Raw genomic sequence first — 23,226 nt, forward strand, 5'->3', positions numbered from 1 at the left:
AAGGTCTCGAAGGGGGCGTGGCCGAGGCGGGGTGAGGCCTCGCTCAGGAGCAGCAAGAGGCAGTCGCAAGAGCGTCCTTGGCTGTCTCCTGGAATCATCCCGTCATGCTACGTCTCTTCGGTCTGCGGTCTTCAGTCTTTGCGCTCGGCATCGTGGGTCAGGCAACGTGTTAGCTGACTGACCCGGTTATGTAGTTACCCCGTTGGGGTCTAGTTAATTGTGATCGCTGTAACGTCTATGTACCCCTGTTGGGGCCGTGTAATAAAAGTGTTGCCTCCAAGTCGAAGTGTGTGCCTCCGTGTTCAACACTCCACGTGTACAAAATCCATAGCCGTATGTTTGGTATCCTAATTTTTATATTTTATATACAAAACACCTTGGTTTTGCATGGTCTCAAAACACACCACGTGATCTCTAGGCAAAGTACAGAATAGACAGCATTAAAGTATTAAAAAAACCCATTATATTTACAAGCAAATATAATTAAAGATACTTCCGAAAAAGGGAACGTTAGAAAAAACTAAAGCCTTTAGTGTATATGCATTGCCAATGAAGAGGACCCCTTATATAATTTAACTTTGTTAAAATTCCGTGCAGTGATAACTTTTTCTTCATAGGCAGTACAGTAGTTATATTTTCACGCTGTTATATTTATACATGCATTTATCCTGGATTAATTTCTAAGAAATATATCTCAAGGATCTCTTAGCCCTGATTAAAATAAATAGAGGAAATAATAAATTAATGAGTAAATATGAATTATATATTTAAAACACTTTTTTAAAACGCAAGAGCCCTGACGTTTAAACGTATAGTTGTGCAAATTTAGTACTGGTAATACTGAGCAAACAAAAACAAAAATCCACATTTTTTGACAGGGCCAGTCCATCCATAGAACAATAGAGGTTTTTTGGGTTAAATCGCGTATATTTAAGTAATTTCAATGTTCTATTTTCGATGTCTATTAGATGAATGCCACTATCTGTTCGGTTGTCATAAGCACGTGACATTTTCACCAATGGTGCAGGGCCATCAACAGTGATCAGGGACATTGTTTAGGGGCCATCCATTTAGTAGGTACGCAAACATCTGTCAAAACTTGACCCCTCCCCCCCTCCCTGTACGCACGCGTACTTTTTACACCCCCCCCCCTCACCTGCGTATGTACGCTTGACGCCCCCCCCCCCCCCCCCACAAATCCTGTAGAACGGCCGATATTTAATCGACGCGGAAATGATTACTAATATTAATTAAGGTGTTTCAGCAAACAGATAGTCCACCGCCGGACTATCTAACTCATTTGAAGGCCAATGTAGACAAATTTCCTAAGCGTATGTACATTGTCAGTAGACCCCACATACGCAAGCGTACACATTTGGGTTAACCGCCCCCTCCATGTGTACATACTAAATGGATGGCCCCTTATTTGGGCAAATTTTCTCTGCCTCGGTTTGATATGCATTTGGAGCAAGCACAAAAAAGAGCCCCTGTGTAGACTACGTAGACTGTTGGGGCACGTGGTGTTAGCGAGTACTCTACCTATCAAGGCCTTAACCGGGCATATACAAGTGTAGTGGCGTAAAAGGGGTCACAATGTCATTAGTGGCAACTGCTCTCACGAGAGTGGAAATGCACGTCGGGAGTCTCTTTCTGCCACCAGAATAGGGTTGACATGGAAGCGGGCCATAGGGGGCATAGTTCTGGTGAGGGTCGGAGAAAGAGCAAGTGAGGACGTGATACTTTGTGTAAACCCGAGAGGGCACGTGACTGGGACAGGGTAGCGAGGGGGCCCGAAAGGGAGCTCGGGGGACACGTGATGAGGGCCGAGAAGCTTCTGGAGAGATCTAGAAGGGGGCAGGCCGAGGGCGGGGCAAGGCCACGCTGAGTGGCATAAAGCCGGGGTCCTGAGAGCGACGGAGGCTCTCTGGGGGAGGTCGGCCCTGTTGGGAAGCCACCTATACTGATGCCTACCTAAAACCTGACTCCCACCACCCCAACCGTTGGGAAAGAACCATCTGAGGACCCAATCAAAACCATCACCTTGCCATACATAGCAGGAGTCACAATTTTTTTTCCAAAATCATGAGCAAACACAAGATCCAGGTTCGATTTAACGCAGTAAATAAAATTCGTGATCTGATCCCATCTGTGCAGGATGTGATCCCTGACATGCAATACCCCGGCGTCTACAAACTAAGCTGTGTCTGCGGCAGTAGTTACATTGAAGAAACTAAGTGGCATGTCTCGGACCGTGTTCGTGAACATAAGGCAGATCTGAAACACGGTAGGACCAATACCTCGGCCGTGGCTGATCATTGTTTTAATGCGGTGGGCTCACTCGAAATTGATTTCTCTAAGACGAAGGTACTTTGCAAGCCCACTGGCTATCAACAAAGATTCGTTCATGACACAAACACAATTTCAACCAAGAAGATGGGTACAAACTGAACAATCATTGGAAGGACGTTATCAACCAGTTTAAGTCATAATTGGCTATGATGTTCCCATCCTACTACCTTCCGATGTTAGTTGCGCTTTACGCCCATTTCAAACTTGCACTTTCACAGGGTTCACACCAACAGTCACTTCGAGCGCCGACCCCTGGGTTGCGGCTCGGCGATCTCCCATTAACATGCTAATTTCTCTTTAACATGCGAATCTCGCATTAACATGCTAATTTCCCATTAACATGCTAATTTCTCATTAACATGCTAATCTCTCATTAACATGCTAATCTCCCATTAACATGCCAATCTCCCATTAACATGCCAATCTCCCATTAACATGTTAATTTCCCATTAACATGCTAATTTCTCTTTAACATGCGAATCTCGCATTAACATGCTAATTTCCCAATAACATGCTAATTTCCCATTAACATGCTAATTTCCCATTAACATGCTAATTTCTCTTTAACATGCTAATCTCCCATTAACATGCCAATCTCCCATTAACATGCTAATCTCCCATTAACATGCTAATCTCCCATTAACACGCGAATCTCTCTTTAACATGCTAATTTCCCATTAACATGCTAATCTCCCATTAACATGCTAATCTCTCTTTAACATGCTAATCTCTCTTTAACATGCTCATCTTCACCTGGCAGCCCTTTGATTGGAGGAAAACCAACCACCGTCGGGTTGGCTGCCCACCACTCACATTATCATTGGCTGCTGACATTTGGGCAACGCCCATTTCAAAACCTTATAAACAGTTTACCTTGGAAGCTAACCCCCCTTTTCCTGAAGACGACTGCTTGTGTTTCGATCGAAACGTCGTCGTTTTTTGTTATTTTTTGTTATTTTTTTACCTATCTACACGACTTTACCAAAAGACCCAAGCATATAACACTACACAAGTACATACACTGCACATAAAGCACTGGGTGAACACAATGTGCACCCACATGCAGGGAGGACACACACAAAGACAAACAAATCCCTATATATCCGCACATAATGTTGGGGAAAGTACTATTTCGATAATTTACGAAGGCCAGCACGATACATGAGGGGTGGGTGGCCAGCACCACGCCCGACCGCCTTTGTCTCCCTAATGGCGATGTTTACATTCCACACCAAGTACTCATTTGAGGCTGAGTCGACCTAAGGGGGGGCTCAGGACCGGTTCAGATAATCGTCACTCATGTTGGCCGTGAGAACAAAGACAAAGATCCCCTTTATAGCCTTAACAGACTGTTGGGGCAAGTGCTGTGAGCGAGCACCACGCCTTGAGAACATGCACACACACGCAGGCATGTGCGCACAACCCAAGTGTGTGCCCATCCCTGAGCCTGTGTGCGTCACAGTTCCAACCGGCAGGGGGGAGGGAAGGATGGAGGGGAAGGGAGGGATGGGGCCCACGTCATTCCTGACTCTCTCTCTGGTCGCCCCAGCACCGCACGCACACACACAGAGAGAGAGAGAGCGCACACTGCGTGCAAGCAGCGCATCAGCACTCCACTTAGCAGCAGCAGCATTCTAAACCAGCACAGCACATAGAGTCTGCGTGTCAAGGGCACCACACTGAGCATAGCCTGCTATTACGCGTGTCTGTGGTTACAGCAGCTGCAACATAGCTAAAGTTATAGAATTGCAAGATTTTTGTATGAATAGCATATCTGTCGTGTTTGTATTGGAGTTTCCACAGCATACTGTATCTAGGTGTATATCTCAGGAGCGTAGCATACTTTAATCTGTGCAGTGTACACACAAGTCGCAGCATAGCCCATTCACATGCAAAGAGTAATTCAGCAGGATAACGTAATGTGTGTGGTCGGAATAGTGATATACATGCATGTCTTGTAACGGCGTAGGCTAGAGCATATTAAACAGAACCAGCATTGTCTATAGATTTTTGTATATTCAAGATATGAGGCTCAATATACCCGTGACTTGTTGACAGTTTTATTCCGCTGTATACATCTGGACCAGCATTTTGTAGAGGTCAATCTCTCAGGAACAAGTGTAGCTTATGTGTGTGTATAACGCATTACATGTCTGCATCAGTGCAGCCTAATCCTCTGTGTATGTTCGCTACGAAGGCAGGGATAGCCGACTGCCTGCTGCTGCTGGTGGATAGTGGCTACAGAGCAGCTTGAAGCGAATGAGCCTCAAGACCAAGCGGGGAGGAGGAGGAGGAACATCCATGCGCTCATCTTCATGTAATAAGTTTGTGTTATTTATTATCTCACGATTTGTCTCGTAGTACTTCGTTGTATTTATTGAGTGTGCGTTTCGTTGGTGTGTTATCCACTCGTAGATATATATTTTTCCATACATTAAAATACTGCAATGATTGAGTGGTGGTGGGATAATTGTACCTAAGCAACATCGTCCTCGGGTCAATGCTATTCTACGGTAAATAGTGTGTACATAAATGCGCTGTTTAATTGTGTATATATGTACGTGCCACTTAATGTACACATTGCGTATACTGGAGCTGTAGTATTACTTGCACGATATATAAATAGTACGAACAGAATAGCATATGCACTGCATGAGGAGTAGTGTCATTATATAGTGCACAGAGCGACGTGATTTGTGCATGTAAATGTGACTCCACGTGCAGTCTATAAAGCACGATGATTGCGGCTCTGTGTGTCCACGGCACAAGCCCCATGTGCAGACCTGCCGCGTGTGCATGCCGTGTGTGTACATGCCGTGTGTGTGCCACTATCCATACACTTACACTGCATAGCACTTGACTCTGCATGTGCCATATGCATCACAAAACATTCACATAAACGCAGTATCGTACCCTACTATTTATACTACTTTTGCGTTGTACGATTCAACCAATTGGTCAAGCGGTCACTGTGAATGTTCCTTATTAACGCCTTACCTCTCAGCCTAGTCCGGGTCTATGGCCCCCCCAGTGGCTAGGTATCAACGTTGTTGTTGTTATCTCAACGTCGTCGTCGTTGTTGTTACCTTGGCATTGCGTTCGCGATTGCCATATATTTGTACATCTTGTGCCAACACCCCCGTTCGAAACCCAGTCGCCGGCATACACACGGTGGGTGCACAGCAGTGTGCGTAGCGGAGTGGTGGCAGCAGCAGCAGCAGCTCTAGACACAGACACAGAGGTGGAGCTATGGCAGAAGGGAGCAGTGGAGGAGGAGCAGCAGCAGCAGCAGCTGCTGCGGGATACAACAACTCAAGCACAGAAGCCGCTGTCGCTGCTGCTGCGATTGACGACCCCCCGAACATGATCGTTTACCGCAAGGTGAGATACGTGCCCCCGCATTGCATTTACACAGAACAAGGCTCGGTGTTGTTGTTGTTGTTGTGCTGCTTATAATATAGCGGCGGCTACGTCGCTCGCGATATATGATAGCGCAGTCGTGGTGGTGATGCGCGCGTCTCAAGTCGAGAGTGAACGCCACGAAAAACGTGAACACGTGACACCCGTCGCCTATTGTGCGTGTGCTGCTGCTGATGACATTGACATGCGGAACACATCGTTTATTATTTATTTAACATGTACAGTGTACATACGTACACGTGCATGCACTTATACACACTCGCACTGACACACACACTGCAATAGCTTACACGCGTGTGCATGGATGCACACACTGACACACGCACATACAAAGGTCCCCCAGTACAGCCGTAATGGACTTGGGGCAAGTGCTGTTTGCGTGCACCTGTGAAGGCCGGTACGGCCCACGCCCGGCTGCCTTTGCCCAATGGCGATGTTTACACCCCTCACCAGGTGCCCATTTGAGGCTGAGTCGACCTTGGAGAGGCCCAGAACGGTTCAGATAATGGTCACGTGTAGGTGGCCGTGAGCTGGAATGGAACTCGGATCGCAGGGTTCGGAGTGCAGCGCAGCGCGCGATGCGCTCCACCACGGCCCCCACTACGATGCGTCGTGACACCGTGAGACGATGCACGCAGTTCCATGCACATCGCTACAGCCACACACCACGGCGGAGGAGGCGATGCGCGGATGACAACACCGCCACCCGTCAATGGGAGGAGCGGTGGCGCAGTGGCGAGCGCACTCTGCCGACACGGCAGCAGGCGCTGTGACCACGCCGTGACCACGCTGTGACCACGCCCTGACCACGCCGGTCAAGGGGACTTCAGCACCGACTCTGATGTCACTCGCCACTGATGTTTGCCGTTGCCCGAGAATCGAACCTGGGTTGCCGGGTTCATAGCGCAGTGTTAGCACCACGGCCAGCACCACCGCTGCACTCGTACGGAAATACCGGTTTGTTTAATTCTCTCGGCTTTATTGACTAACATAGCAAAGTTAAGCAGCAGCATTTCTTTAAGCACACAAACCCTCGGACGGGTTCTCTCTTCTGGTGATCATCAACAGCGCTCTGTGATACATTAATATTTTATTCTGTATTGGGTTTGTTCGCGCCGACGGCCCATGGCAGGGCATTGACCAATGACATCTGGTACATCAGCAGTGTTTGCTTTGCATGCCTGACTGTTGATGAGACCCTGTGAAATTAAACTAGTCCAGGGTCTGTGTTTAAACAAATTCTGCTGGTGAGCACATGTGTTTGGAAGGCCAATAAACTAAGAGGCTAAATTGTGTTATTGTTTGGGATGTCACATGGACTTGAAGGTTATGGTTATGCAGTCGCTTAAGCAAATGTCGGGCATATGAACCTTATGGCGAGACTCCGGGGTCCCGAAATAAACGGGAGTCAAAATCGTAATGAATGTATTTATTTTGACGACTCCGTCCCACCGCGCACATCAACGCCGTGACCCACCTGGCGCGGATCATTCTGTTGTCATGTCATGTACAAGCACAGCGAGGACGAATGCGCAGAATATACAAAACTTTGATGAGCGCATCGTGTAGAGCTCGTCGAGAAGAATAAAATCCCGTATCGTTCGCCTTCAACAGACATAAAATTACGTCGCAACGCAGTTTATGCGAGAGCCGGGGGCTTATGGGACCCCGGGGTCCCGCCATAAGTTTTATATTATGGTGAATTGTATGTCCAAACGCATTTTAATGCTCAACTAATACACGAACAATTATTGATAATACTGTACTGGAGTGGTACGTGATTTACACACGTTTGTTTTTCAAAAGAATACAGTTCTAGAATTCTTTTTTGGGTCAACCGGTTTTTAAGATTGGTGATTTGCACGAATAACTGCAAAAAACCCTGGATGGCAGATTTGAGCAAGATTCATACTCTTATTACTCATAGCTGGTTAAACAATCGCCAAAGTGCATTCATATATATTGTGGGCAAGAATTAAGCATACAAAATGGAGCCATTTGAAAATAAATAACCATTAAAGCTACCAAATGTATTGAAGGCTCAACCAGGGCACCTGTTCAGCTGGCAGCCCCTCTCCTGTCAGTTCTTCCCACTTTTCAATCACCACGTCCACTCAGCCACTAGCCAAGCCGCTCGCAGCGAGTGGCTTGGCTCATGGTGATGCTGACCACACCCATCAGTCATCGGCCAATGGCTTCTCCACTGCCAACCATAAGTCAAGGATGCGGCTAAAAATCACAATATTTCACAAAAGCATTGGGACATCTGGAGCAGCTATTCTGAAAGCACTTGTCCCGGCCAAACCCATACGTTCGGTAGTTTTAATTAATGTATGTTTGACTACCGAACAGCATTTTGATCTTAATGTTACCATTCTCAATATTAATAATCTTTCATGAACTGCATTCTATGGAGGGACTGGCTCCCACCATATGAATAAGGAATTTCCCTTCCTGGCTCATGGATAGGCATTTCCACTTTGAGCAGAGTAACACTTTGACCTTTTACACAAATACATTCTATATAAACTGCTACTGTGTACTGTACTGTGTAATCTATAAATAGGTCAATAGTTTATTTTAAACGAGGATAATTACCTTATACGTCGCTATACTTTATGACGACAGTACAGATATATGCTTTGACAGTAATTGGTGAAGCTGCTGCATTAGGAGTGGTGCATAAATTGTGCTATAAAGAAGGGCCATTGCCTAAAACGTCGCTGATTACTTTTACTTTGTAGCCAATGTTAGTGACAGATGTGTATAGTTTATATTTTACGCAATATCAGTTTGACAGACTAGTCAATTTTGTGCGTCACTCTTTTGTTTGTACTGTACAGTAGTCCTAAACGTGCATTCATAAAATTGCGTTTCATATCGCCTGCTGGTTTTAATTAATTTACCAAAGAAACAGATTAATTCCATCTCAATAGTCAAGTAATACAATTTATAAAATTGGCAATTCAAGAAAATTGTGTAATAAGTATAATCAGATGCATTTCATTCGTGTATTCTTGTGTTTTATTCAAAATCAGAATAATTATTTGTCCTGAAGGAATTCGATGCGCTATCGAGCTCTTTTTCATAAACTCGCACAGAGCTGGCCTCTTGAACGACCTGTGCTGACTCTTGTGTGGCCGCCAATATGTACTTGCACAGTGAGCTACATGACAAACATACCTGTAGAAAAAAGTACTGGTATTAGGATTCTTAACGGTATATATTGTAGCTTTGATTTAAGAATCCAGGCACTGTATAGGACGCGTAAGGGTGAACGATAGATTGAGCCAAAACCACATTTTGGAAGTGTTTAACTTAAAAGCTAAAGATGCAGCCCGAAAGTTATTTGTTCACACCACTGCTGGCAAACGTTCCTCCCCGAGAGTGTTTGTTGGCTGATTGATCAATGCTGAGTATCATTTTCATAAATAAAAAGTTTTAGTCACATGTGGTATTTCCTTGGAAAATAATTGTTTTGTTAAAGTGTTATCTCGAATGTTTGCATTCTGGACACTATCGTGTGTTTTGCATATAAATTACAAGAGTAAACTGATATATTAACAGATGCCTTTCTGTGGGGTGCAGCAGTGCCTTTAGCGTTCTGTACTATGAACCCGGCAACCTGAGTTTGATTCCCGGCCATGACGAGCATCGGTGGCGTGTGATAACTGAACGGGAGAGTGCACGCAGCAGCAGCAGCAGCAGCAGCAGCAGCAGCAGCAGCAGCAGCAGCAGCAGCAGCAGCAGCAGCAGCAGCAGCAGCAGCAGCAGCAGCAGCAGCAGCAGCAGCAGCAGCAGCAGCAGCAGCAGCAGCAGCAGCAGCAGCAGCAGCAGCAGCAGCAGCAGCAGCAGCAGCAGCAGCAGCAGCAGCAGCAGCAGCAGCAGCAGCAGCACAGTACACGGTATACGGGTTCACCGCAGTAAGCAGGTCGCGTGTGGTTACTGCCATCTCTTGAAATACGTCTTTTCAGCGTGGTAAGGAAGGACAAATACACTCGGGAGGGGCTCTCCAGAGCTCCGTGTATTGGAGGCCCTTCTGCCGTTCGTGTGACCCTACCCCTGAATTATCCCGGTGTTTCAAGGACACTATTTAATCAAATGCTTATACTGTAGTAAACATGGAATGATGGTCCTTGGGGAGGCATGATGATTGTCTCTGAAAACTACTGGGGCTGCGTTTATTAATTAGGGTACGATAATGTCTATATGTGACTCCCATTTCATCAACGCAGAGCGATCTATTTAATTTGCAGGTAATTGTTGTCTGCTTCTTGTTTTATTTATCAGCCGCACAAGACCAAGTTGATTAAATCCAGGTGAGAATGAGTTCAGTGTTCTGGCTGCTGCCTCCAACGCGATGGCATAGGTATGAGCAATAAATAAAACACTAACCCTGTTTTCCAAAAAGGGCCTCTCTTCACACCTCTGCTTTGACTCGCCCCCGTGTGCCCCTGAGTGTGCACAGCTGGCAGGTCTGCGTGTCCTTGCGGGTCATGCTTTTAGGGGCGAATGTTGAGCCTTTGTGACTTGGGACAATCGCCCCACATGAAATTGCAATTTTAAACAAACAGAATTTCCACCACCGCTGAGACCAAATACACGGGGGACGTGTTTGCCTGCCGGAAGATCAAAGATTTCCCTTCACACAAAAAGACAAAAAAAAATCTGAACAGCGATGACTTAACAGACGGCAGCAGCAAGGCATAAACAATTACTGAGGGTTGGAGATGAAATAATCCATATTCAGTTATAGTGTACGTCGGTGGAAGTGGAGAGTGTATAAGAGGTATCTATTGTTGTGGCACGTACAAGTCATAATTGTTAAAACACGAATGCAGAGTTTGCTTGTTTAACGATGGTAAAAGTGTCAGGTTAAGGTGCAGCCCTCCAAATTCCTGCTCACGCTAATGCTGGCAGAAAGGCCTCCACTAGAGGGAGCTCTGGAGAGCCCCTCAACGGGATATATTTGGTTCAGTCTTCAACACTGGCCAGACGTCTTACAATAAGTCGGAGTCCCCACACTTTGCCGTATCACGTGCGACCTGCCGATTGATAAACGGTGGTGCACCAATTTCTATAATGCATGGTCGACAGACGCAGGGTAATTTAAGACATTTGCACCATTGTTTCAACTGGCGCGCTGTACACACATAACATAAAGAGTACAGTGCTATACTATTGTGCTCTGCTTATTGCTGGCTTTTCTCTCTGTCCCAAATGTGATCATATTTTTATTGCATCGTGGGCTTTGTTATCCTTTCACAGCTAAACTCCCACTACACTGCTCACTTTCTCCAACCCCAACCACCAATGCAATGCCTATCCTGTCATGTACAGCATCAAAACACAATATACAGCTGAATCGAGATGCTTTATGAATCCAAGTTCGGTTTTATTGTGTTGCTGTGTGTGATAGTCTAAAGGGCATTGATAATATAGAAGAGTACCATAGAATACAATTCATTCTCATCAGTTTATATTTTTTACGCGTGCATTTCTTTTCTGGTGAGGCTCCCTTCGTCTGGGATAGTCCTGGTGTCAGCAAGGTTATCTCAGTGTCAGCAAGGTTATCTCAGTGTCCTGAAGCATTTTCTAAAATAGGGATTCTGTCCTTGTTGACAATTTTCAGGCTTCAAGTTCACTCACGAGGGCGAGGCTACCTGGGATATGGGTGGGGTTGGCAGTGGAATGGGCAGCGTCTATGGACGATAGGTGGGGGCCAGCATCAGGGATGTCGAGGAGGCCACTCACTGAGTGGGGGGGCTAGTGGTTGAGTAGGTGTGGCTAAAGTCGGCATGGCTAATTGAAGTAGGGGCTCACAGCTCACCACGTCTCCTGTTTGAGCCTCCCAGTAATTTGGTCGCTCGAGGTTTGAGCGGTGCAGTGGTTTGATGAGGGTACACTTTGGAATCGCGAGGATTTGGGTTCAAATCTAAGTTTGAATTTGACTTGGCCCGTTTTTATACCTCCAGAGCTAATTAATTGAATACTGAACCACGTTGTGGGAAGTCGCTAGTGGTTGTACTGTGGATTGACTTGCCTTTGCCATAAGATGCGGTAAACAGAATATGACTACGTGCCTTTGAGTGGGAAAGCACTTTGACTTCGATACATTTGTAAGCGCTGAGTGCTAAGCTGATTTTCAGACAGATGTTGTTTTTTTGCGAGCTGAACAGCCACAAGTCAGCAAAACCACAAGGATGAATAAACGAAACAGAATTAAAAACGTACACAAACTGTATAATAAAAAGACAACCCCCCCCCCAAATATGGCGTCAATAAATACAGTATTCATATAAACAAGGAATCAGGTACGTTAATGATCAGATAAACACATTATACTAGGCTCTATAAAACATCATCTAAATATCAGTCACACTTTTCTTTTTTTGTCAAACCTGATCAACAGTCAGGCACCATCTCTGAATCATTCATGATATTGTCACAGCATCCCTTATGAACTTATTTTACCCACACCCGAAGCAATCCACTCACATTCCTATTGTCCGTGCACCACCAATTCCCGGTTAGCTGAAGCCATTGCGTGGATAAGAGGAAGTGACCAAGAAGTGGCAGAAAATTCTTCGCACTGTATGGGCCATGTTATACAGAATATATAAGTAACCAAAATGCCCGGTGAACCAGTCCATTCCGAGGGCCAGTGGGCCGATATGTGTGGGGAAATTGGAAATATGATCAGAGTATTTTATTTTATGTCAAATATTTTATTACTACTCATTTGTAAGCTTCATTGCTTACTTATGCCCTCAGTTGGCATTGGTTTCTCATATTCGGCAGCCCCAAAGATTCTTCCTCACCGGTTTCCTTTATTTGTATATCCAACAGAGGACGCAGTTGATTGATAGGTCACAGGTTTTGTGGCCAGTGTTTTTCAAGTAAGCTAAACATACCATTTTGAGTGGCTCTCTAGATCTTCCTCGAGTGGAGTTGCAGGCCTGCATCTTCACATATTATCCTGTGAATATATAAATTATTCTAATGCATTGTCACATACGGTGTGTGTCACAATATCGGAGCTGGAAGGTGAATGTGTGTTTACTGAAACAGCAAATTCTACGGGTTTGCTGGCTGCATTCAGCAACTGTCACTTGGCCTCGACAGAGCACACTTTTGCAGCCCCTAAATAGCAATAGATTGGTGATATGGCCTAGATTTGAAAAATAACTGCAAATACAAAATCGTGGTAACACATTAGTGTCATAATAAAAGCATTCCCCCCTAGGCACATGTCAGGCCTGGATTGAGGTCACCCTGGTCTCTTCCTCCCATACCTAGACAAGTGGCGGCACCAGGCACAAGCAAACCCAAGCAAAAGATTCGGGCCCCAAGTAGCTCAAGGCATCCCGGATTAATGAAAAAATAGGGGCACATGAATTATCAGCTCAAATTCAAATCCTAATAAGTAAAACAAAATACAGAATTAACTTGAAACAGAAAAAACATCTCTCATCTCTATCTTGAATGTATCTCTCTTTTCTTATCTCACTCATGCATTTTTCTTATCTCACTGCATTTTTGTCGTCTATATATTTTCTGTCACCTCACCAGGAGTTTATAAATTGAAGGGGGGGGGGCAGGGACTCCCCAAATACATTTCTGCTGAGGGCCCCCAATGGATTATATTTCACCACTGCTGTGCCTGTGGATCTGTGCTTACCCAACCTAACCTGAGCACAAGGCCCTTAAGCAGCAGCCAGGCCTGATGGCTGATCGACTCATCAGGCCTTGACCGGCATGGCTTGCGAAAGCCTCACTCTTGTTGCTCGGAGCTCATCATTGAGGTGAACAGTGTGAGAGGCCCGAAGCTGTTCTACTTTGGGGCCCCAGGAGAGTCAGGCCCCGAGCTAAAACGGCAAACTCAGAATAAATGGAAAATCCTCGCCTATGCTCACCAGGGTAGGGATCCCCCTGTGATGAGTGAGGAAGAGTTATTCTCTCAGCCAAGGCAATTATTCGCATACAGCAGATGAGATGAGATTATCCGGTCATGTGGCTTTTTAAAGTGGAATTGGATTTACGTTTCGACGAGTGATGCCGTTGCCGTGTGTGGAAGGAGATTTCCACAATTGAACAACTCGGGCGATACACGTAGTAGGAGTGGGCAGTGATGGGGGGTGGCGTGTGGAAAATGGAACAAGCGCAAGCGTTGGCTGCGACGAGCAGGAGCATGAATTATGGAGCGTACTAGCTCAAGGGAAAAGGGTTTTGTGATACCGTTGTACAGGTTTTCGCAGATGAGCCACACATCTCTCCGATGTGTTTACGGGTTCCACCATGTGCTGTTCGGCGCTCCTGGAGACGCTTCCAGCTCATGGAGTGAAACGTTGGACACATGGTACAACCAGAAAACCCATCAGAGGGCTCTTAGATATTTGAAGAAGCGGAATACAGATCAGCATTCCGAGAAATTGACTCTTTGTTTCCTTTTTGTAATTCTCGTCGTTGTTTGTTTGCAAAATGTTGCTCGGAAATTATTTTTGTTAATTATTGTTTCATAAAATTATATTCGTGGCAATGCATTGACGGGGAGCGTGCTTGAGTGCCCATGTCTCATTACCGTTCAATGAAAAGTCACTCCCACTCTTGTCAATTACGATGCTTGAGCAGTTACTGCACACTAATTTCCCTAAAACGATAATGTGCTTGCATAATAAAACGGTATATTTTTTTCCTGAGCTGCAAATTTCATAATGTGCTAATGTCGACTGTTCTGTGAATAACAAAAACCATGTAAAGTAGGTGAACGCCTGCCCTGCGTACACTCCTCTGCAGGTGCAGGTCAGTTCCATTGGAGGGCATTTGACATTCGCCTTTCCATGCAGGCCACGCCCGTTCCTAACCCCACCACAGAAAATCTGCCAGACATCATTACTCAACAGTGGCCCCAGAAAACCTACCAACATCAAATTGACTCGCAAATTAACTCATGAATGTACCTCAGAATTGTGATGAACGTGTGCAAGCTTGAACAGCAAGCAGCAAATAACACAAGTGTGTTTAATAGTAATAATGCATGCATGCTTGCACATATTAAAGCTCTGTCACAAAGTTGTTTACACTCTCTATAAGGTTCGATTCCGACCCAGACGCATGTATATTTGGAGATTGCATGTTCTCCCCGTGACATTTTCTCCGGGTCCTCTGGTTTATCTCTCCACATTTAGAAACATGCTTTTAGAGTATTTGGTTGCTAAACATTTCTACGTAATAAGCCACGACTTTGAGCTATCATTTGTGGCCACGTCGCTTCTGAAAAAGAGCCACATAGCTCTGTGCGCCCTAACTGGTAAAATAAAAAATAGTATCCAATTTATTCGGAGGGGTTGCAAAAAACTTGCCCTGTTGTGTCCACTGCAGCTGAATTGCAGATCCAGTGTGCGAACCATTGCACCACGGCATCGTCAGTCTGTATAATGTTGCGAAAGAATACATAACCATAAATGCATGAAATATAAAAATGAATGTTTCTCGCAAAATCATACATATGTGTCAAGAAAGAGAATGGTTGTGCTGTTCTAGTGACGAATTGGCACATTCTGTTTACGTGACAACCCTTACTAGTTGGCTGTGTCGGGTGGTGGCGGGTTTTAACGACACATTTATATATTTACGCGATCTAACCCAAAAACCTCTATTATGGATTATTTAACATTCTGTTACCAAGCAATTCACCACAGCTCATTGTTCTTGCAAATGGTAATGTCACATTCCTCAGGTTGCTCATGCAATGCTGTGGCTGCGAGTGCCCATTATAGAATAATTTAACTTTCATGTGGAGGTTTGTTGTGAAAAAATTCCAATGCATTTGCCGTTGACCTTTGTACGAATCGCGGTAGATGTCTCTGCTGAAATTATTAATCGTGTAGGAATTTCATGGATTGCAGGGTCAGCAATACAGAATGTGTGGGAATTGCTGGAATCTCAGAAATGTTAGCATTTACAGAGTAATTGCAGAGCAATTTCACAATATAATTGAATTACTTTCAATCTGAACTTAAACATATTAAATACAAATTGGAAGTGAAAACAAATGCTAGTTGATCAGAAAAAGGGTCTTTGAAATAATTAATATTTAGCAGCAATGTGGTTAAGAATGTGAAATATAGCTTTTTTTATTTACTGGAGGAAATCGCTGTTGCAGACAACACTGTAGAAGGCACGTGGACGGTTTCTGCACTCATCACGCAGCTTGAGCGGTGACTTTGACTATCAAAATCAGTTTCCCTAAACAGTGCAGAGAATAAAAGTCTTGAGGGGGGGAAAGGCACTTACGCCCAGTCGAGTCCAGCGATGTTTTGTATGATCTGAAGAATAGAATTGACCCAGCCGAGGAACATCTTGTATTTGATAATGCCTGCAAACACGCTTGCGCACACTGAACAAAACAGCACATCCATAACGGGATCCGGTAGAAGAGCCATACAGGCAGGTTGTCTCTCCTCACCATTGCGTAAATGTTTATGTCCATCGCACTTGTTGGCCTGATCCACAAGTGTCGCCTTAGTCGTCATAGATACCTCAACTGCGGATTGTAAGAATAACAGCCCTGGTTGCCAAATAAATAAATAAACATTACAAATTAGCCAAGTGGCCATCTATACAAGTAAATAAATAACTAACTGTTTAGTCCACGAGTCGATGCGTCTTTTGGAGCGGTGTCTTCCCACTGCAATGATGCACTCACGCCATGGGGCCTGTTCTACAAAAAACGGCAAAACCGTTAACGAAACTAATTATGTGCCTTTAGAGAGGATTATGGGTAATGTATACATAAACAGACAAAAGTCGCCTCTCTCTCTCTCTGTGTGTGTAAATAAAATAATCCGCATCAATGATTTCCAGCAACGTTAATTTAAGCTGGTAATACTCCGGACTAATTTTATCTGAAAAACATTCACAGCTGAGTTCCCACAGTTGCAATAACTACCAACCATTCGTTTAAACTTCCATTAATTAAATTGTGTTTCTTTCTAGGAACACGTTGAACAAATAAAACGTCCATCCTGAAGAGATATTTTTCAGGTTTGCAACCTTCGCTTTTTAAAGTTCCAACATGGCCGGCGCACGTGGGAAACTCATTCTAGAAATTAGTGGCGAATTTGCGACTGTTCGATAACGACAATTCCTGCATCGGTCATTCGCTAACAGCGTCTCAAGACATTCACAGCATCGCTCAGGAAGCCATCCACTGGCTCGTTAACCTCAGCATCTACAGATAATGTTGCCCATGAAGCCTTTATTCTGAAAAATCTCCTTTAATATATAGAGATCCTCATCCGTGGTGACTTGGGGGACTAATATTATAGATCCTATTATCTGTGCAGTTATCCACAGTTTTACTCACATGGAAAAAATGTGCATAATCGTGTATAACAGAAGAATAGGGTCAAGGATAATAGGAGTTTTTACGGACCAAACAGATTATAGCATTCACAGGTAATCGGGTATAGGGTTGTTGATATGAGTTCTCCTGTATCACTGCATTCAATCGAGCAATTTCGCAGCACCCGTTTCCCAAGTCATTGGTGGAAATTACACATTACTATGGCAGGGCCCAATATTGTAGGATGAGCTCAATTTCCACAAAGCGCTGCATCACATTATGAACCCCTGTAAATGATGGGTTGGGTTGACTCGTGGCCAGGAATTTAACTCGCAACCTTCCTATTACGAGTCAAGCCTTCTCACCCCAAAGTGCCACCCAAATGACATTTGAAATACAAAAACAATGTAAGCATATAGAGTAGAGATTTTAAATCGTAAATGCTGTGCACAGAACATACCGTTTTACAAGTGGACTTTGGATTTACATTTGCTCTTTCCACATATTATCACTCAGGCGGATGAGGTCTGCGAATGATGATTTTTCAGACATTACGCTTGTAGGGATTTGTCTAAAATATGCCGGAATTATCTCCCCGCAGAAGGATATCTCGCAGTGGAGCTTGACTTAGCTTATGAGTGAGTCATGTTGCTATGTTTCGTTAACCCTTTATCCAACGGTATCCTGTTATACTGTGATTGTACATACGCGTCATCATCAGTGATACATGTTAACTTATCAGTTTGTTTTATGTCTATGTTTCTGTCAGTCTGTATTGCAGAGCTACAGTATTCTCTCTATAAATCTGTTGCAAAGATGAACACACATTTATTTTCCCTTCTATTGTTAATGCGTTGAAAATGTTTCACCTAATGTGTTTTGTTTGTATGGGGGGGGGGGGGGGGGACGTGAATTTAAGCTATTTTAAGCCATGTCTTAAGGTTGCTTCCTAATAAAAGAGTGTAATTGTTTATACATCATCAAGTTTATTTACCTCACCTGCCGGTACTCTTAGCACCTGTGTGCGCTAGCTGGCATAGAAGCAACATCCACCTATAAACCAGCTTAGCACCACATTGCCTCTGCACTCGTACATACCTCAACAGCACATGTCCTAGAATCACACAGGGCACAGCAATGTTTAACTATGGGCGCGCTTCATCCACCAGTACCACTTGTTTTTATTGTACCTTTCCCACTCATCGTTACTGTAAATTGGCACAAGAGATAATGAGAAACAATAACACGAATAATTTACAAATTATAATTTGCAACAAACGGGAAGTGATGTAAAGCAATGAGACCACAAATAATTGCTTCAAGGCTTTATTTAAATGTTTTTAAATTATGAAATAAGCACAGGTATTGACTTGATAGCTGTTATGGAAAAATTCCACTAATTCCAAGACTCGTACGGGAAAATATCTGAAGCGAATACTTGTAATTAGAGGACAAGACTTCCAAATGCATTGAATTTGCCGATTGAGAAAGCCTGCCAGCTTGCTAATCGCAAAGATCATCGCGTGAATATTGACAGCCTGAGGCGGCATCACAGATACGAAGGGTGAAATAAAGAATCTCAAATGCGTTTCTGGATGCAATGGAAAGCCGGTGGTGCCTTATTAACGAGATGCTGACATGGTGTGATCTCAAAGCATTTTAACGCGAGCGTTCTGCTGAGATTGAAGTTTTACGTACGTGGATATCACAGCCACCGAGTAACGAGTTATTACAAATAATCATCATGGCAGGAAATGTTTCACATTGCTCTTTTTTGTGAGATGCTTCCTTGATATGGGCATTGTCTCGTGGGCTTCGCATTGCTATAATGTTCTCCGCTGTCAATCAAGGCGGCGTTTGCAGAAACGTGGTGCATGCAAGTGCTCCCCACACCGAGGCCGCTTTGTCAAATGCGTTGGTCAGGGGTGGACGTGTGGGGCCAGGTGCATTGCTGGCAAGATCAATATTAAGGTCAAGAGGTCACTACTCCCACTTTCATTGATGCCACAGCACCTTGCCATTGTTTCCTTTTCTTTTTTGTTAGAGCTCACCGCTCTTACAAAGTTAACACCTGTATGTTTGTATGTTGCCCCCATTGATTTCTGGGCTCTAGGTGTGCGATGATGTGAAAGAGAATCCCCCCCTCTCATTGACATAGTTTGTCCAGTGTGTGTATGGTGGTAGGATTTGGAGCATGCCAATGCATGTTAGAAAATTTGGAAGAAATCTGGGCGCGGCCCATTCCACATAGCATTCAGATCTGATCCCCTTTAGCTTATGCAAATGAGGGTGGTATACAAGGTCGCAGAAATAATACTACAGGGGCAGAAGGAGGAAGGCAGACTCGCATGGCAGGAATCAGCCACAACCCATCGGCGAGAAGGCCTGATCCACTGCTGGATGATGCGGTAAGAAGGCCTGATCCACTGCTGGCGTGTGGAGCAGCCACACCGAGGGCAGCAAGAGTCTCGAGCAGTGCTGCCCCAGAAACTGCGAGTGCTGTACCTGGAGCTGAGTACTGTATTGAGAGGTGTGGATGCAGTGTCTACTGCTGGAGTGCTCGGACACGCAATACCAAGGGCCATGCCACACCAAGAACAACAAGGATATCAACAGCTGCAAGAGCCTCATCAGGGAGACGGACCACGCCAGGAGCGGTGAATGCTCTTTCTACTGTTAGTTGTGAGAAGACCACGCCAAAAGTTACGAATGTTCTATCTATTGGTAGAATACCACACTGAGGGCCAGGGGAGCCTCGTCAACTCGTGTGGGAACACAAGCACATGAAGAACTGTGAGTTGCAGTGCTCCCCGGTCCTGAGTGTTGTGTGCCGTGTGTTGTGTGCCGTGTGTTGTGTGCTGTGTGTTGTGGGGCCAGTCAGTGGGTTCGTCAAGTCGGTTGGGACATAATAAATGTTTCTTATGGTTTGCGGTTATATATACTACTTTTTGTAAAGAGCTGTAAAAGAGTACCGACACTTGATTCAGTAAGTGTATGGTACACACAGATCATGAGGGTACCTGGGAGCCAGGGTCATGGTGAAGCGCTGGTTCACCAATGGAACCCATTAAACTTGTAATGCCACAGCTGAAGCAATATTTCATAAAGATTTTAAAAGCTATACATCACGTTTTGTTGGTTATTCCTTTGCACGGGGACCACACCTCCCAACCTGCACTAAACTATATTCTGATTCGATAATAGTTTTTTTACCCTTTTATCTGGCAACAATACTGACACCTTTTTTACAAGGAGTCATGTTTGCATTGACCACAATACCTGCGGTCGGAATGCAAACAAAAAACACAACTCTGATAATGTATGCACTATCCTTGAAATTGATTGGTCCACATCCGAGACAGCTTTTCTTATAGCCTAGTCTCACATGGTCCTTGAAGTTGATTGGTCCACACCCGAGACAGCTTTCCTTAGAGCCCAGTCTCACATGGTGTTGGACCAGATGACGCCAAAAAGGCGCACAACTCAAAGACAATGCACCATCAGAGTATGAGAGCTCGGGGTAAGCATTTACACCAGACAAAAGGGTAAAAAAACTATTATCATATTTTGCTACTGGCAAAGGAGGTTCCAATGGTGTTAATGCTTACCCCGAGCTCTCATACTCTGATGGTGCATTGTCTTTGAGTTATGCGCCTTTTGGCGTCATCTGGTCCAACACCATGTGAGACTAGGCTCTAAGGAAAGCTGTCTCGAGTGTGGACCAACCAACTTCAAGGACAGTGCATACATTATCAGAGTTGTGTTTTTGTTTGCATTCCGACCGCAGGTATTGTGGTCAATGCAAACATGACTCCTTGTAAAAAAGGTGTCAGTATTGTTGCCAGATAAAAGGGTAAAAAATGTATTATCATATTTTGCTACTGGCAAAGGAGGTTCCAATGGTATATTCTGATTCATTAGAAGGTGCTACTGCATTTGTAAGAAATATTAATTGGAAGGTGGAAAATGTAAAATGTTCTAGGGCAGGTAAACTCGGCTTGTCATCCCACTGGGGCCGATAAGTCACCAGTGGACCAGTGGCCATCTTAAGGATAAACTGGCCCTGTCATGGGAATGAGGAATTTCTACCACAGGCCCTGCACTGTTAATAGAGATGAGCACTGCCCAATTGCTCAGTTAGGCAGGGAAATACTTTGACTTTTTGATTATTACACTGTCATCAACATCTGCCGTGATCAGTCCACTGCTGAATGAAGGCGTGCCCAGACCATTACTATCTCTCACGGTACTACACTGTATGCAAAGATAAATATAACACTGAGCAGACAGCACTGTCGCCTTTAAACTAGGCTCCAACGTCACTGCTCCAATGTCACTGCTGAACATTTGATTTCTGGGAGAAATCAAGCCAACCCAGTCACTGTCTTTGAATTACAGTAATACAGTAAGAGCTGTAAGATATTACGTGATGTTGTTGTATACTAACCCTTCTTCCATAATTGAGATTAATAATATTTGATGATTTTTATATATTATCTTTTTACTTGTTTTTTTTAATGAGTGAAACACACCAAGCGCAGCAAACTGCAAAACACCAGGTGTTGTTAAGTAATGAACCGGAGGAGGGCTAGGATGGCAGAATTTACAACGTTGCTTCAAGGGAAGATAAGGCCTGATGAACGGGCACATGTCACCCGTGCAGGCGGCAGAGACAGTGGGAGTGTCAGCCAGACATAGTTAAGGCAAAAGCCCAATCATCCTGCATGGTTTTAAAGTAACGTCAAAATTCGAAATTCAACAACAGAGTAGGCTAAATTATCGATCCTCGCGCTCGCTCAAACTGGAGACCAGGCTGCGAGCTACATCAATGAACCATTGCCCATTTGCTAATCCAATACTGAATGTTAATATTACTGAAGTCAAAACGAATTCTATGACCTCAGCACATGGGCAAATAATAGGGCAGTGTCGACTCAAAGGCAATGGAAGAAACAGAGGCGCCTTTGTCTAAATCACAACCACAGAAAGCCAGGAATCATCACTGATTGTGTGTTCAGGAATTCCGAGCTAGTTAGAACACGTGCACAGGGGGGGAGCTGATGTAAACAACCCTGCGCGTCTGGATGTGAGGGGGCCTTGGACCTGGAATCAAGAATAAACACTCCCAGAGCAGAAGGTGGACAGGGGGAGAGGTGATTTAAAAGAGGGTTGTATATCTCTCAAGGCACAAGACCCAGCTGAACAACACGGCTGCGGGGGTCACCAGAAGTTCGCATTCGCCTAGTTAAGACAAAAAGCTCAATTATTCTGTATTGCTATTAAAGTAACGTTAAAGTCGGAATTTAACAACAGGGTAGGCTAAAGTTATCGATATTCACACCCACTCCAATTAAACCAGGCCACAAGTTACGCCTACTGAACCATCACCATTATTAAGTCAATATGAAATGTTATTTCCATACTTCAATACTTTCTATACAATTCGACCCGAAGCATATGACAATCAGAACCTTCCTAAGTCAAAATTGAATCGCACCCAGACAGGAGCGAATAGTCAATATAAGGTTGAAGAGGGAAGGAAATCAAGAGCACGGCGAACTGCAAACGTAAGCAAAAAGCCGGGAACAACACCAGCCCAGCAACAGCGAGTGGGGCTTCGACAGGCCATAAAGTAGAATAATAACTCCCGGGGTCAGGGGACACAAGAAGAAGCAGGCAGACAAAAACCAGAACTGACTCCAAGGTTCAACCGCCCTCACCTACTCAGGAGTGACGGAAATTAATGAGGCCTTGAATTAACGGCAGGCAACAACAACGGCGAGCAGAGATAGGGTGGGGCAAAGACTGCGGACCATGGAATGCAACTTCGTGTCAGTAAAGCCCTGACAAACAAGTTAAGTTAAAGACATCACAATACATAATATCGCACATAACATCAATGTTAACGCTATTCACCGTAAACTATATTCCGCTTATATAACCATCCAGGCACCAAGGAATACGAATTCCTAGGATCAAGAAACTTACCCCTTAACCTAAGATATCGGAAATAAATTAATAGTAATAAGTATATGCATGAAAAGACAAAGTAAAACTTATGGAAAAGCCAGGATAACGAGATGAATCACAACCAGGTGGAATATAAATAC

The 23,226-nt window shown here is 44.5% G+C and overlaps 1 protein-coding gene across 1 annotated transcript in view; it reads left to right on the top strand.

Annotated features, from left to right (window-relative positions):
* Positions 1–3,929: 3,929 nt before the first annotated feature.
* The window catches only part of LOC133352587 (regulator of G-protein signaling 7-like), a 97,690-nt gene continuing 78,393 nt past the window's right edge, over positions 3,930–23,226 (top strand). Inside the window, exons 1-2 of the mRNA XM_061568327.1 lie at positions 3,930–4,666; positions 5,504–5,730. Of these exons, the coding sequence (XP_061424311.1) occupies positions 5,599–5,730 (132 nt within the window). The 5' untranslated portion in view covers positions 3,930–4,666; positions 5,504–5,598. The remainder of the gene's footprint in view (positions 4,667–5,503; positions 5,731–23,226) is intronic.

Source organism: Lethenteron reissneri, chromosome 41, assembly GCF_015708825.2.
Source record: "Lethenteron reissneri isolate LAM-NWPU_2019-01 chromosome 41, ASM1570882v1, whole genome shotgun sequence".
NCBI lineage: Eukaryota > Metazoa > Chordata > Hyperoartia > Petromyzontiformes > Petromyzontidae > Lethenteron > Lethenteron reissneri.